At 31.8% G+C, this 14,810-nt stretch overlaps 2 protein-coding genes across 6 annotated transcripts in view; one reads left to right on the top strand and one right to left on the bottom strand.

Annotated features, from left to right (window-relative positions):
* Nucleotides 1-885: 885 nt before the first annotated feature.
* On the top strand, nt 886-9,293 carry LOC106660882 (phospholipase ABHD3). The gene is made up of 8 exons (XM_014383903.2): nt 886-1,291; nt 4,168-4,337; nt 4,395-4,495; nt 4,549-4,664; nt 4,728-4,840; nt 8,121-8,297; nt 8,360-8,577; nt 8,647-9,293. Exons 1-8 carry the CDS (start codon nt 1,181-1,183, stop codon nt 8,826-8,828), a joined length of 1,188 nt encoding a protein of 395 aa, XP_014239389.1. The 5' UTR covers nt 886-1,180; the 3' UTR covers nt 8,829-9,293.
* Nucleotides 9,294-12,049: 2,756 nt separating this feature from the next.
* LOC106660843 (endothelin-converting enzyme homolog) overlaps nt 12,050-14,810 on the bottom strand; it is a 43,123-nt gene continuing 40,362 nt past the window's right edge. For all 5 annotated transcript variants that reach the window (XM_014383823.2, XM_014383825.2, XM_014383824.2 and 2 more), the window contains exons 12-15: nt 14,577-14,733; nt 14,186-14,514; nt 13,981-14,120; nt 12,050-13,916 (exon numbers count right to left, since the gene is read on the bottom strand). In XM_014383823.2, the coding sequence (XP_014239309.1) occupies nt 13,740-13,916; nt 13,981-14,120; nt 14,186-14,514; nt 14,577-14,733 (803 nt within the window). In that variant the 3' untranslated portion in view covers nt 12,050-13,739. The remainder of the gene's footprint in view (nt 13,917-13,980; nt 14,121-14,185; nt 14,515-14,576; nt 14,734-14,810) is intronic.

Here is a 14,810-nt window from a genome sequence, read left to right as displayed (position 1 = left end):
CTCGGTGAAGTTGATCTATTGTTGAATATCTTGTTTGGAATCCAAATTGGTGTTTGAACTTATTACTTTGATGGCCTCTTGGCTATCTGACATGATAGCTATTCATGTTTTTGTACCCTTGTTCAGATCGAACTTGGTACATCTCTCAATCGCCTACACTTCAGCCTGGAACATACAGGTGTATTTTCCCATGGGTTCCGAGTATTTTCTTCCAGGTCCGAATACTCCTTGTTAAAGTTGGAGCTTTTATCGACCTGACTTCTTCATAAGGTCGTATTGTGATGAAGTGGACTTTTTTGGGTTCACCGAGCTTTCAACGATTTATATCGCCATCCTCTTGGCTTTACTCAATTGTAGAATAATTTTTGATTAATTAGTTTTAATTAAAGATAAAATTTAAAACTTAAAAGCTAAAGAAAAATCCAAAAAAGATCGTTTGTTTTGCCGGCTATCTTCTAGTCTACTTCATCGAAGGACATTATGAAGATCTTGGCCTTACCAAGAACTCTCCTTCATGTGTTCTAGATCAGATGGTGACATTCTTAACAGAGGGGTTTTTTGGTAATAAAATTTGTTTGTAAATTTTGTGTGAACTCGAACATCTTGTCCGTACAGATTCAGCTAATATGGATATCGTTTGATTTTAAGAAGAATGAGTATCTCAATGAATTCATAAGATTTTCATGAGTTTTAGTATATTTTAAACTATAACAACAACAAAAAATGTTGTGGTTTGAAAATGTATAAGATTCTGGTTTGATGTGAAAAATCCGGTCTGGGTGACCCAATTTAGATGAAGATTAGAATTTAGCAGAACTTTTCAACACAGATGCTCGCCGTGACCTTCTTACAATTGCCGGTGTCACAATGACCTTACCGTCGTCTCACGTTTGCGCATGACCGCATAGAAATCATTCACTGATTCACATTCGCAGACGGTCGGGCGAAAGGTGGACGCAAGGCTCGGGAACTCGGAAGCGTTCAAACTTCAAAGAGTGTTTCTTGCGCCTTGACGTCGGACCGTCCCACTCAATCCGTAATTCGCCGGTTTATCGCTAATGACTTTGAACATCTTTTCGTCTGTCTGATCGCGCAGTGCCGCCGTCCGGACGAGACGTCGCCCGGTGAAAAAATCAGGAAAATTTTGTCTTATTTTACTGTCAGTGAAAACCCACAGAAAATGGACTGGATCGTCTCCGGGATCTCGTCCCTGCTCAATCTTTCCAACTGGTACATCGGAAGTGCCTTCTGCTCGGGATACATCCTTTATTATCTTTTCGAGGTTGTTAAGGTAAGCCGAAAAACGTCCTATAAGTAAATCAATACTTTTATGCTCCTCTATTATTGTTTAATGCTAAAAATTTCTTTATTTTGAACATTTGTCGCATTTGCATTTCTGATGGGGTCATTTATATTTTTATTCTTTTCGATTTCTTTCCTATTGTTAGCTTCTGGATGGTTTATTAACGAGATAATTACAAATGGGCCAGACATTGACCGGAACCAAAGTCGATTTTATCCAAAATCAATCGAATTTTGCTAAAATAGTACCGTTTGACAACAAATAAATTATGGATAACTTCTTCTATCTAACGAAAAGCTATTATTCTTAAGTGTTTTGTATGTAAATAATTGTAAACCTTTTAATTAGCAATCAAAAAGGCAATAATTGAATATAAGAAGTTAGCAGATGGCGAGTTGCGACATATACTTTTTGTGCAATGCAGTATAAGCAATGCTGTAAATGAACTTGCTTTAATGCTATTCTATTAGCCAGGGAACAGCTGTCAGGTACAGCAATGTGGATGTTCATGACTGGACCCTTGATTTACATGCAATAAAATCCTCAAATAAGCAATATTCTATGCATAAAAAAAGCTGAAATTTGCCATATTATATGCGCTAATAAACATGAAATATACCATATAATATGCAATAACTCCCGAAATATGCAATATAATATGCACTAAAAAGCTTCAAAAATAAATTATACGCACTGAAAAAATCCCAGAAATATGCCATATAATATATTCTAAATACACTGAAATATACCGTATTACATGCTCTAAAAAAGCTCTGAAATATGCCATACGATATGCACTAAAAACACTTGAATTATATGCACTAAAAATCCCGAAATATGCCTTATAGTATACACACAAAAACACACTGACATATGCCATATAATATGCACTAAAAACAGTGAAATATGCCATATAATATGCATTAAACAACATCAAAACATTTCATATTATGTGCACTAAATCCTGAAATATGTCATATACTCTAAAAATACAGAGATATACCATATTTTAAACACTGAAAAATCTCTGATATATGCCTTATAATTAATTACACTAAAACACTGAAAATATGCCATATAATTACATTAAAACATGCCGTACAATATACACTAAAAAACACTAATATGCCATATTATATGCACTAAAAATCCTGAAATATGCCCTATAACATACACACAAAAACACACTGACATATGCCATATAAAATGCATTAAAAAACAGTGAAATATGTCATATAATAGGCACTAAAAAACCTCAAAAATGCAATTTTATAAGCACTAAAAAATCACAAAATATGCCATATAATGCACACTAAAAACACTGAAATATACCATATAATATGCACTAAATACCCAGAAAGTAATATTATATGCACTAAAACCCCTAAAATATGCAATATTATAAGCACTAAAAATCCTGAAATATGACATATGATGTGCACTAAAAATCCTGAAAATGCCATATATATGATATACACGAAAAAAACAAAAAAAAAACAATGGCATATGCCATATAATATGCACTAGAAAACAGTGAAATATGCCATATAGTAGGCACTAAAAAACTTCTAAACTGCAATTTTATAAGCCCTAAAAAACCACAAAATATGACATACTATGTGCACTAAAAAAACGTGAAATATGCTATATTATATTCACTCAAAATCATGAAATATACGTGTCATATGAACTAAAAAACCTGAAATAGACCATATTATATGTACTAAAAAATTCGGAAATATGCAATATTATATGCACTAAAAATCCTGAAAGATGACATATTTTATGCACTAAAAAACCTTAAATTTTTTAGTATATGAATTAAAAACCATGAAATATGAGACACATGGCCACTTAATTTTGCATTAAAAAAACAAAAAAAAACTAAATTAATTATATCAGGACTGCACAAACATGTAAAAAATAGAAACAGAATGTTAAAATTGTTGTAATAATCTAGTTCAACCTTGGTGATGGTGATACAATCATCGAAAGTTTGGTGGTTAAACAACTCGCTCTATCTACCATTCTGTCATTTCCATTGTGCTGAAAAATTTTATTTTCAACATATTTGAAATATTTTGTATTGGTTAAATTAAAACACTTATTTGAATAATCAATTGGAAATTCGAGGAACGACAGCTCAACAAGATTAACACAATTATTTAATAAAATTAAAAGATTCCACTTATTTTTTGTAAGAATGATATCACATTTATTGATTGATAAATCAGAAAATAATTGTGTACAACTATGACTGATCGGTTTTATCAATGTCAAGTCCTTGAGATTTATTAGGAATTTTTAATTTGATTATGAGATTTATAATTAGTTTATTATACAACTCTTTCTCTTCTTTTTCTGATTTATAACCTTGATTCTCAGGAAGTCAATTAAATAAAATAGAAAAGATAGACACTAGGACATATTGTAGTCTAGACAGGAGTTTTTTTTTCCTTCCGATGATTATTATGAATCATTCAAGAGTAAAATTTTAATTAAAAAATGGATATGAAACAATACATTTTTTGCTTGTACGTGGAAGTACTGAATTTTCAAATTGCTTTAAATTAAAATCACATAAACATTTTTTCCATGGTTATTTGCTTGATTATAATTTCCCGGCATTCTAATCATGTAATAATATTATTATGTAACTCCAAATTTCCAATAACAGTGTGGCTTTGACAGCACTATTTTATTCTTTCATTTGAATTAAAGAATGGAAAGCGTATAACTTAATTCCATTAATAATAAATAATAAATTCATTTACTTATTGGTATAATGTATAAAAAACAAAAAATAAATCTGTTAATGTGTAGAAAACTAAACGAATTATTAAACTATTTAATATTTTATTTAGAAACCTAGGCTCGCTTGTTCTGATGGGAATTTCAAGAATTTCTTAGAGAACAAGGTTCCACTGCTGCAAGAAAAGTTTTGGCCGACGTTTTGGTGTGTCGAGGCACGAGCTCAAACTCTTATGGCTAGTTTTGTCAGAGCGACTGTAATCCCCCATATTAATTATAGAAGGTATTAGTACTTTTTTTAAAACTTTATTTACCTTTATGAACTAAAATTTTATTGTAGAGAAATTTTAACTCTGAAAGACGGAGGCGAAATTTGTTTAGATTGGCTTGAACCAATTGAAAATTGTCCTAAGAATACACCAACTGTGATTATCCTTCCAGGTTTGTTGTAGAATTGTTTTAAAAGTGCATGTTACAATGAGAGAGTTTTTCAGGTTTGACAGGAGCAAGTCATGCAGACTATGTGAAAGGTCTTGTACTAGCTGGAAAAAGTGTCGGTATTAGATGTGTCGTTTTTAATCAACGGGGTATCGGAGGAATTACGCTAAAGGTACCAAACGCATAAAATTGAATCTTTGAAACCAAATTGTATCGATATTTAATTTTGTTTTAGACTCCGCGGACATACTGTGCCTCGAATAGTGAGGATTTGGTTGAAGTGATAGATTATGTGAGAAAGGTTTGTCCAGATGCACCAGTTGCAGCGACCGGAATTTCGATGGGAGGGTAAGACCTGTTGTACAGTGAGTTTAAGCAATCATGAGTGTCTGATTATGTGATCATTTTGATTTAAGCCGCACGGCTACTAAAATTAGTAAATACCGTTTGTCCATTTTTTACTGGAACACAGGAAAATAAAATGGCACATGAAAAAATTGGAACAGTCAAGCTGGACACACTCCTGTATAAAAGATTGCCAAATTTGGTAGTCAGACAGCCATTCAACTTTCAACTATATAGATTAAATTATTTATTTACAGTTCATGCAGGTCAAATTATCCAAAAACTGAACAGCCGGTGAGCATAACACAGACAAAAAGCATGTTACAAAAATCCGTTAAAAACTAAATATAAGTTACATTTATACAAAAGGAATTAGACTCAAAATAAATAGAAGTAAAAGATAAATAGAAAGTTAAATATTCAATGAAAGAAAAACATCACTAAGTTTTGGGTTGTGTGGAAAATAATGCATTTTATGGTTATAAAATAAAAATAATTAAATAAATTATTGTAAAAAATTTTTATTAATTAAAATACCCTCCCTCACTCTTGATACATTTCTCCCAGCATGATGGAAAATTTTCTATACTCTTTGAATAGAATTTTGAGTCTTATTATTAACAAATACTGTAAACACATTTTCTAATGACTTTTGATCAATAAATTTTTTATATTGTAAAACTTTGTCCATGTGTCTGAAAAAATGGTAATCGGTAAGCGAGCGGTCTGGAGAATAGGGAGGATGAGATAAAACCTCGTGTGAGATGTAGGGCCGAGCGTTGTCGTTTAACAGAATCAGCCTTTTTTGATAGACCAAAGATGGCTTCAATAATGCCAATTTCTGGTGTATTACTTCAATTTGAAATTGTTTCACCAGGATTCAAGAAGCTGTAGAAAATCAGCCTAAACGAAGCCTGCCAAAGAGTCACCATCACCTTTTATTTGATGAGTTGGGGGCTTTGGAAAATGTGATGCTACTTCTCCTTTGTTGAGCCACTGTCCAGAACGTCTGCTGTTATCGCAGAGAATCCATTTTTCATCATAAGTAACAATTCTATCCAGAAAAGGTTAATTTCTGTTTCGGCAAAGAAGCGTTGCACAAACTCCATAACGATGATTTTTTTTATAGTTGTTTAATGCGTGAGGAACCCAACTTTCAAGCTGTTTCTTCCTTACAATTGCCTTATCCTGGTCAGCGACATTGGATTTGCTAAGTGAAAGATTCTCTGTCATACAGCTGTTCTGGGATTTTTTTTACCAAAGCTCGCAGAACATCATCGCCCCAGACTTCATTATATTTATGAGTTTTCCCTCCTTTTGCCATTTTCCAAATGTCGTGTAATCGGTTTGGATTCTCGATGACAATTGAAATGGCGACGGAGAGCTTTAGTGAAGTGTACTTCATTTAAATTCATTATATTCACTAATTTCGTGGCCCGCTTGACCAATTAAATCATTACAATTAATTAAGGCTTTTAGTTGAGATGAAAAAAATGGCAAAAATTGGAAAATGGCAAAAGGAGGGAAAACTCATAAGGTGGGGTTGAGATGGGGAGTTGATGCCCAAGCGGATCGAGGTCACGATAGCTCAGGTGGTAGAGCAGCGGCGTATCTAGCCGAAGGTCGTGGGTTCGAATCCCTCTCGTGCCATTGACTTTTTTCATCTCAACTAAAAACCTTAATTAATTGTAGTTATTTATTTGATCGGTTGTCCAACTATTGCAACTTTATGTTTTTCAGGTTCATAGGAAACATCCTATGGCACCCGTCTGGGTCTGCGACACCCTTCAACTTTCTTATTTATCTGACCAACTGGATAATAATTGTAGGGTTAGGTTTCTCCGGTTTGTGATAAACATCACGTCGCTGTGTTTGTGCCTTTGACCCTTTGACCAACTGCTTAATTATTGCAGAGTTATGTTTCCCAGATTTGTGTGATTTATAGCCATTTTTTTGTGGTCGTTTAAACTAATTTATTATTGTTCTTATTTTAACAACTACAACTTATTCTAAGATGGGAAATGGCTTACACTGTCAATATATCAATTATGTCATTTTCCTGTGTTCCTATAAGAGATGGATCCTTTGTAGTACTATTACATTAATATTTTATTAAATTATTTATTATGCATAATTGCAATAATTTTAAAGTAATTAAATTTAGCATTGGAATTATAGTAATGTTAACAAAAGCTTTTATTAACATTAGATAGCAAATCGTAGTTTTATTTTTATTAAGGTTGCTTATGAATATAATTAACAAATATATTGAATAATTTTTAATTAAGGAATTCTATTTGTAAGAACCAGTGAACTGCATGATACTTTTTATTCTATAGTTGACTGCTTATTGAATAATTACAGGGAAAAAAGTAGTTTTGAAAGATTAATTCAACCTAAACAAGAAAATATTGCCAATTAAATAAATAAAAGTTTAATGTCTGGAACTGTTCGATATAGTCTTTAGCATGTTGACTGTTTCGCTTAAATTACCATTAACCTGTTTTTTAAAGGTACTTTTTTACATTGACTAAAAAATAATCTCGAATGACTTTTTATTTACTCTAATTGATTTAATTTATAAAATAATCCGAGGTATTGATTATTATATTATTATGATATTATGTATTTGTGAAACACAGTTGACAAACAGCAAGAATAGGTAGACCAGGATAATAAGTGCAAAATGAAATTGTTTTAAATATATTATCATGCCAAAAATATTCCATGTTAACATGTTAAATTTTTTTAAAATTATTATTGTGCTTTGTGTTAGTAGTTATTGTTTATTATTGGTTTGTGTACAGTTTGTTAAAATGCATTTTCAAATATTAATATTTTAAATAATCACAATGTTTGCTTGTCTTCATTTGCTGGTAAAAAATCATAAAAAAATAATCTTAAAAAAATTAAAGCATATTAATTTTAAAAATGGCTTATTTGCATTTTTTGTATTAAATTTCAAATCTATTCCATGTAAACATTTATATTCTTTCAATTGCAGGCCCAGAATTTTTCTTTTGCAGGAACACCTGTCTCAGTATTATAGTCAACGTAAAAAAAACAACAAAATATATATAAAAAACACACAAGAAAATACATCTAAAATGTTCTAAACCTGATGGATGTATGTGTAAGCACAAAAAACTTTTTAGCACGCTTTCTTAATCTGCATGATGTCTTTGTCCTGTTCCCATTGGTGTGAATGAAATCATATTTTTAAAATCATTTAGTCACAAAAAAAAGTATGTGTAGCTTTGTCATAAAGTAACATTTGTTTAAGGCTTATTTTGGGCAATTACCTTACAAGTGTACAGAATTCGAACAGAGAACTGACATGTGCCATGCTCATATCTGTACCATGGAACGTTCGTGTCGGATGCGAAAGCATTGAACAACCTGTTGTTAATCTAATGCTGAACAGACATCTTGCTTCGTGTTTATGCAATATTGTTAGGAAGTAAGTTACAAATGTTTTACTTTTTTTTTTAATGAAGACATATTTATAATTATATTTTTAAGTGTAAGGCATGTCATCGAACCAGGCCCGTATGCCATTGATGACGTTCTCAAAAGCAAAACAATAAGAGAATTTGACAGTAAATTCACAGTTAAACAGTTCGGATATAAAGATGTCGATGATTATTACACACATGCCAGCCTTCATGATAAAATTCACAAATTTAAAGTGCCTGTCTTATGTCTCAGTGCTGCTGATGACCCTTTTCAACCACTGGATGGTATTTTATCAATTTCAATTTGGGGGGAAAAAAATACAAAATGAAAATTAATTAGTTTTTGTTTTTCAGGTATCCCAGTTGATGAAGCGAATAAAAACGGTAATGTAGGTATTGTAGTTACATCACGAGGAGGACATATAGGATTCATGGAAGGGTTCTGGCCCATTTATCAGAATCAGTACATGTTCAAACTGTTTGCCCAATTTTTTGATTCGATGCTTGTCCACGAAGGTTACAAGATAATCAAGTAAACGGCAATGGCTTAACACACACTTCAAAATCAATAATAACTCTTTGTAAAATTGTTTTTGTTTTATGGGGAATGGCAGGTCCTTATCCCTCTAGTTTATTTGTATGAAATCAGCTTTTTCAGATTTTTAAAAATACACGTTTTGTAAGTCGTAAGCAAAGTTTCACTACAAATAATTCACTCTTGAAATTAGTTACTAGTGTACTAAATATTTTAGTAGATTTGATATTAAATTAATAGACAATTAAAAAATATTATTTTTTAAATAATAACAAGCTCTCTTGTAATGTAGATACTATCAATGACTTTGATTGAGTTATTGCAATTTTGTTTAATTGTCAAATTTGACCATTTTATAGTTTATTACTATTTATATTTAATTTGTTTTTCTTTTCTTTAGAACTTTGTTAACAGCGTTACCACATTGTGTTGTACGGTTACCATTAAATCTTTATTTTTAATAATTCTTTGTTCTTTTCCTATTCATATTTTTTCCCCATTGGAGTGCAAGTCATTAATGATTTCTTTCATTAACTAATAGATTTCTCCATATGAAACAATTGATTTTTTTTTAATTACATTTATTTGTTATTTACAACTACAAGCAATGTATTAAGTAAATATGTTTGTATATGTTGAATTATCATTTGAGGCTCTTGTAGGAGAAGTTGCCCAGTGGTAACACTCCTTCACACTGATATCTTGTTCAGTCTTCACACAATGAGAAGGTCTCGGGGCCACTTTCGCGTCAATCGTCTTGGAGGATTTTCAGGTAGGGTCGGAAGTGATAAATTTCGTACGAATAGATTACTGTGTGTGTTCAGTGATTGATGAAATTTTTTATATCGGGTTTTGATGAGTTCATGTACAAACGGGATGTGTAGGTCTTTGTGGATAGTGTAATTTGAAACGTAAAAAGGAGCATTTATAATTTGACGGAGAATTTTAGATTGGAATGATTGGAGATGCAGGGAATTGGAATCCTTGGTTGAGCCCCACACTTCACAACCGTACGCCCAGAGAGGTCTAATCATTGTCTTGAAGTTTATTTTCAAGGTCTAATTTTGATCGTGTGTTGAGAAGTCTTTTTAACAATTTATAACGGTTTGTTTGCTGTCTTTTCAGTCTTGTATGGGGATTCCAAGTCAGTCGTTTATCCATGAAAAGTCCAAGATAACGCACAAGGTCAGTGGTAGGCAATGGAATTCCATTTATACTCACCGCAGGACAGACATTTTTACGTAAGGTAAAATTGATCTGTGTGCTTTTTGTTAGGTTTACCTTTATTCTCCACTTTGTGAACCATATTGTTAATTCATTCAGGTGTTGTTGTAAGTGTTGAGTGTTAATTGAGTGGTCCGAATTGCGTGTAAGAATCGCTGTATCATCAGCGAATTGTGTCGAAATGTTAACGTGTGTAGGAATATCTGCAGTGTATATGGAAAATAGAAAAGGGCCAAGTATGCTTCCCTGAGGAACACCCGCCCTTATGCGTATATAAGGAGAGAATTCAGTTCCCTGACGGACTCGACAAAATCGATCCGTCAGATAAGATCTCAGTATAAGATAGTACGTATGAGGGGAGGATGTTCCTCAGTTTCCAAAGCAAGCCCGAGAGCCAGACTCATCGAAGGCCTGTTCTAAATCAAGAAAGACACCCAAGCAATGCTGTTTTTGTTCGAGGGAAGAGGCTATATTGTCAGCAACACGATGTAATTGTTGAGTTGTTGAGTGAAATGTGTGGAACCCAAACTGATGATCTGGAATAATATTAGAATTTTCAATTATTGGCAGTAATCGTCGGAGAAGTAGTTTTTCTAGTATTTTGGCAAGGATAGAAAGGAGACTAATGGGTCGATAGGAATTTGGAAGATCAGAAGGTTTATTTGACTTATGAATCATTTTAATTATAGAGAACTTCCATTGCAATGGAAAATATGTGGTCCTGAGTACAGCGTTGTGTAGGTAATTTTGTAATATTTGTTTGGTAATTAGATCATAACCTGGAGCTTTTCGTGAAGGTAGTTGTTTAATAGTGTGTCGTATGTCTGATGGAGTAAATGCTTTAGGAGGATAAGAGAGTTGCAAGGGGACATTCAAGTCGTGTTCAATGTTAAGCTGATGGTCATGATCTCATGGTGTGCAGTAAAAATTGTGGAAAGATGCTCTGAAAACAATTTAGCAATGTCGGAATTGGATTTTGCCCAAGCGTTGTTACTATGTATAGGAGGCGTATGGTCCTTATATCGCAGGATCTTAACAATTGAAAAAAAAAGTTATGTGAATGGGACAACAATCACTTTTGTTGAGCAGTTTCAGATTTTCCCCTTCCTCAACGCCTATATTTATGTAGATTTATACCAGATTATTATAATTTTAAAAATTATCACAATTTATAGCCTAATTCTTTATTTAGTAACTCTTATCTATTTTTTTGGATTAACATGTAGATTTGAACTCTTACTCAATAAAGTTGATATGTGAGTTCTATGACAAATAGGCCCTGAGGAAGGAAAAAAATGAAATGAAAGCTAGGCAAAAGTGACTATTCTCATTTAATTGACCATCCCAACCTTTGATCTGGTGTCGATCCTACACTCAAAAATTTAGTTATGTCATTATTTATGCAAAAATTTGTAAATTTTATAAAATGTATCTAATGAGGATATTCGTGGCCATAGTTGTGACCAAATATTCGAGATGAAGCCTTGCCTAGTAAAAAAATGTTCAATTGTTTATGGCATGGTCTCATATAGACAGTGGTATTTCTTAAGTCCGAGCATGGCAAACCATTCAAATTCATCCTGGTCTATGGCTGAACCAGAAGTTTTAGGAAAAAATCTGCAGAATTGGTCACTTCTGTGCGTAAAAAATGATCTAAAAGTTACTTTTTATTCTTTAGCATTTTACTCGACTGTGTTTTTCCGATAGAAAACTTTGTAGTAAGTCTCGTACACTTAGTTTTTTACTTTCACTCACTTTAATTATTTAATTTTTTCTTTGTGTCAAATATATAAATGTATTTGCAAAGTGGAATAATAAAAATTTATTGGAAAATAGGGAAATATTGGAAGGCGAACAAAATGCCTATGGGTGGAGTTCTCAGAAAACATTAATTTTCTGGAGGCTTCTGTGTGCTTTTGAGAGAGTTTTGGGATCAGAATATAGTGTGAATGTTGAAATTTTATTTAAATTAAATTTTGGATTAAAAAAAAAGAAATCTTTCTTATTATTCTATATTTGTACATAATGTTTTTATATTTCAGGTTGTATACAATGATTCAATTTTCCAATTAATTCTATATAGCGTGTAGAACACCGACATGCTGTATCACAGATAACAATGTAACACTAAGATTATATTAAACAAAACATTTCTGGGAGGACTTGTTAATTGTTATTGGCTTATCATGGCTACAAACACAACCACAGTGAAAATTTATATATAAAAATAACATCGATATTTTTATTTATGAAAAAACATGCTAAACAAGTTTAATACTAATTGTTATAACATAAAATACATAAATATTTCCAAAATTAATTTTCTAAAGATAAATTAAAAGGAAGTTTATGACTAAGGAAGATTTTTTGTTTTGGTAAAAGTTAGTGATTTTTATGTGTTTTCAATGTGTAATAAAAACACATGCTACACAATAGACGTATATTAAGTACATGACTCCCTGAAGTAAATTCTACAGCACATCAGTATGTTGTAATCTCACTGACAAAATTTAACTTCATTATTGATTACAAAAAATGGAGACACTGAGTTGTTCTTACTCTATGGACTTAGGAATGTAAGCCATTTAAGCTATCTACATGCTGCTGTTCACGCAAATTATTTGTCTTTCTAATCTCCATACCTGTCAAGCTTATTTATCATAGAGGGAACACACTTTTCTAATCAATTTTACTTTTGTTATTTGTAATGACAACATTATTCAGAACATTTATTTTATGATCAGACGTTAGCACAACAAAAACATTTAGGATATTACGCTGCTTTTTCTTCAGAACAACTGGTTAAGCATAAATGTTTTAAGCATAACCGATTTATCATTAATTATCAATTATTTATTTCAATATGTGACAAAGATTAAAAAATAGACTTACTTTTTTATTATTTTGTACTTATATTTTACTGAGAGTATATGATATATGATGCTATTTTATTCAAAATAAACTTTTTAAACATTTAAACAAGCTAATAAACAAATTAATTTTTATAAATATAATATTACCTTTTTATTGGCAACCTTACAAAAATAAAACAAAATCTTGTTCACAGTCTCCCACAACTTTTTTGACAAATCAAATTAATAAAATCTCCCTTCAGTTCCGACGTTTTTTGCACTTTGTTGGACCCTTTGGTACTTCACCTCACATCATTGGGCACTTTGCTAGCCAACAATCATTGCAATTTATTTATTTTTAAAATGTATATTTTTATGTTTCATTTAAATAAAGCATAAATTATTAATGACTTCTAAGTTTTGTATATTTTTGTGTGATGAAAACTTCAATATTAGATCATTCACTTTAGACTAGATTCAACATTAACTTTTTGGGCATAACTGGCACAGCCTTTTAAACGATAAACGTTTTGTAATTCAAGAACAAAAACATTATCTGTGTCGAATAAAAGGAACATTTAAATTAACAAAACATTCTACTTTTTTAAGGAACCAACTTTTAACACTTTCCCAAATTCTGTTCATTTAGTGCCATTTGGTAAATCATTTTTATCTATCAACAGTAAAACTTGATTAATCTGCTCGTCGGTTTAAAAGACTAGTATCTACGAGCTAAAATAAATAATAAAATTAGTGCTGTGAAACCATAAAAAAAAATTTAGGAATAAATATGCCCGGAAGATTAAAATTAACGCCAATGATACCCTAGTGATCAATTACCATACAACACATTTTTCTTTTGGATTCATTCTTGAACCTAATTTGCAGTTAAAGTTATCAGCAAACTCTTGAAAGTTTGAAAGAGATCCTATGACCCTGTACTTTGGTATTGAGTGACTATCTTTCTCAACATGAAGATTAGTTGCTTGGTCAGTGCTCGCGGAACACCACACCTAAATTAACATACAGTTGTTTTAAATTGTAAAGGAAATATTGTGTTGTGTAAGAAGAAAATACCTGAGCAAAGCTAAGGAAAAACAACTGTTTGTGCGTCATATTTACAGCTGGAAGTAGAGGTTCTTCTTTACTTTTGCTAACTCTGTCAATATATGCTCGGTATGCTGCCTTCAGACCTCCATTATCAGCAATATTTTCTCCTGGAATTTCAAGCAACGATTACAGTTTTTAATAATCACTACAATAATGATTATTATGATGATACCTAATGTTTGCTTTCCATTATTTAGCTTTTTACTGTCTAATTCATAATTTGAATACTGCTTAACTACACACTCAGTTTGTTCTTTGAATTTTTCAATTGTTCTGTTGTTCCACCACTGGTGCATGTTGCCATATTTGTCATATTCCCTCCCCTGGTCGTCAAACGCATGAATGAGCTCATGCCCCATCACCACTCCCATTGCTCCGAAATTCAACGCTTGCTGGTGGTTAATATCGTAAAATGGAGATTGTAGAATACCGGCTGGAAAAACTATTTGATTCCTGTTTGGAGTATAATACGCATTCACTGTCGGTGGTGTCATACCCCATCTGCGTAATTTAAAAACAGTATAAGTAAGATAGGTCTATTTTATAGAATCAAAGTTATTCACCTTGTACGATTTACAGGCTGCCCAAGTTGTTTTAAATTTTGTATCAAGTTGTATTTATTGGCATTTATATTGTTTTGGAAGTATTCCATTTCATTTATGTTAAGATCTACATATTTTGCATCCAACTGTTCTGTATTGAGAATATAGTCAGGAAAACCTGGAATAGTCAAAAGATTTAAAATTGATAATTATCAATGGGAAAATTAACATTTGTTTACTAAATTTACACTAGTA

The sequence above is a fragment of the Cimex lectularius genome, unplaced genomic scaffold (genome assembly GCF_000648675.2).
Source record: "Cimex lectularius strain Harlan isolate CLEC.00 unplaced genomic scaffold, Clec_2.1 scaffold24, whole genome shotgun sequence".
NCBI lineage: Eukaryota > Metazoa > Arthropoda > Insecta > Hemiptera > Cimicidae > Cimex > Cimex lectularius.
Note: the sequence above shows the minus strand (reverse complement) of the source record. Positions and strands in the feature narration are given on the sequence as shown.

Coding starts and splice junctions, on each gene's coding strand:
- LOC106660882 (XM_014383903.2), top strand. CDS start 1,181: ATGGACTGGATCGTCTCCGGGATCTCGTCCCTGCTCAATCTTTCCAAC. Junction 4,338..4,394: donor CCCCATATTAATTATAGAAG/GTATTAGTACTT, acceptor ATTTTATTGTAG/AGAAATTTTAACTCTGAAAG. Junction 8,298..8,359: donor TTATGCAATATTGTTAGGAA/GTAAGTTACAAA, acceptor TATATTTTTAAG/TGTAAGGCATGTCATCGAAC.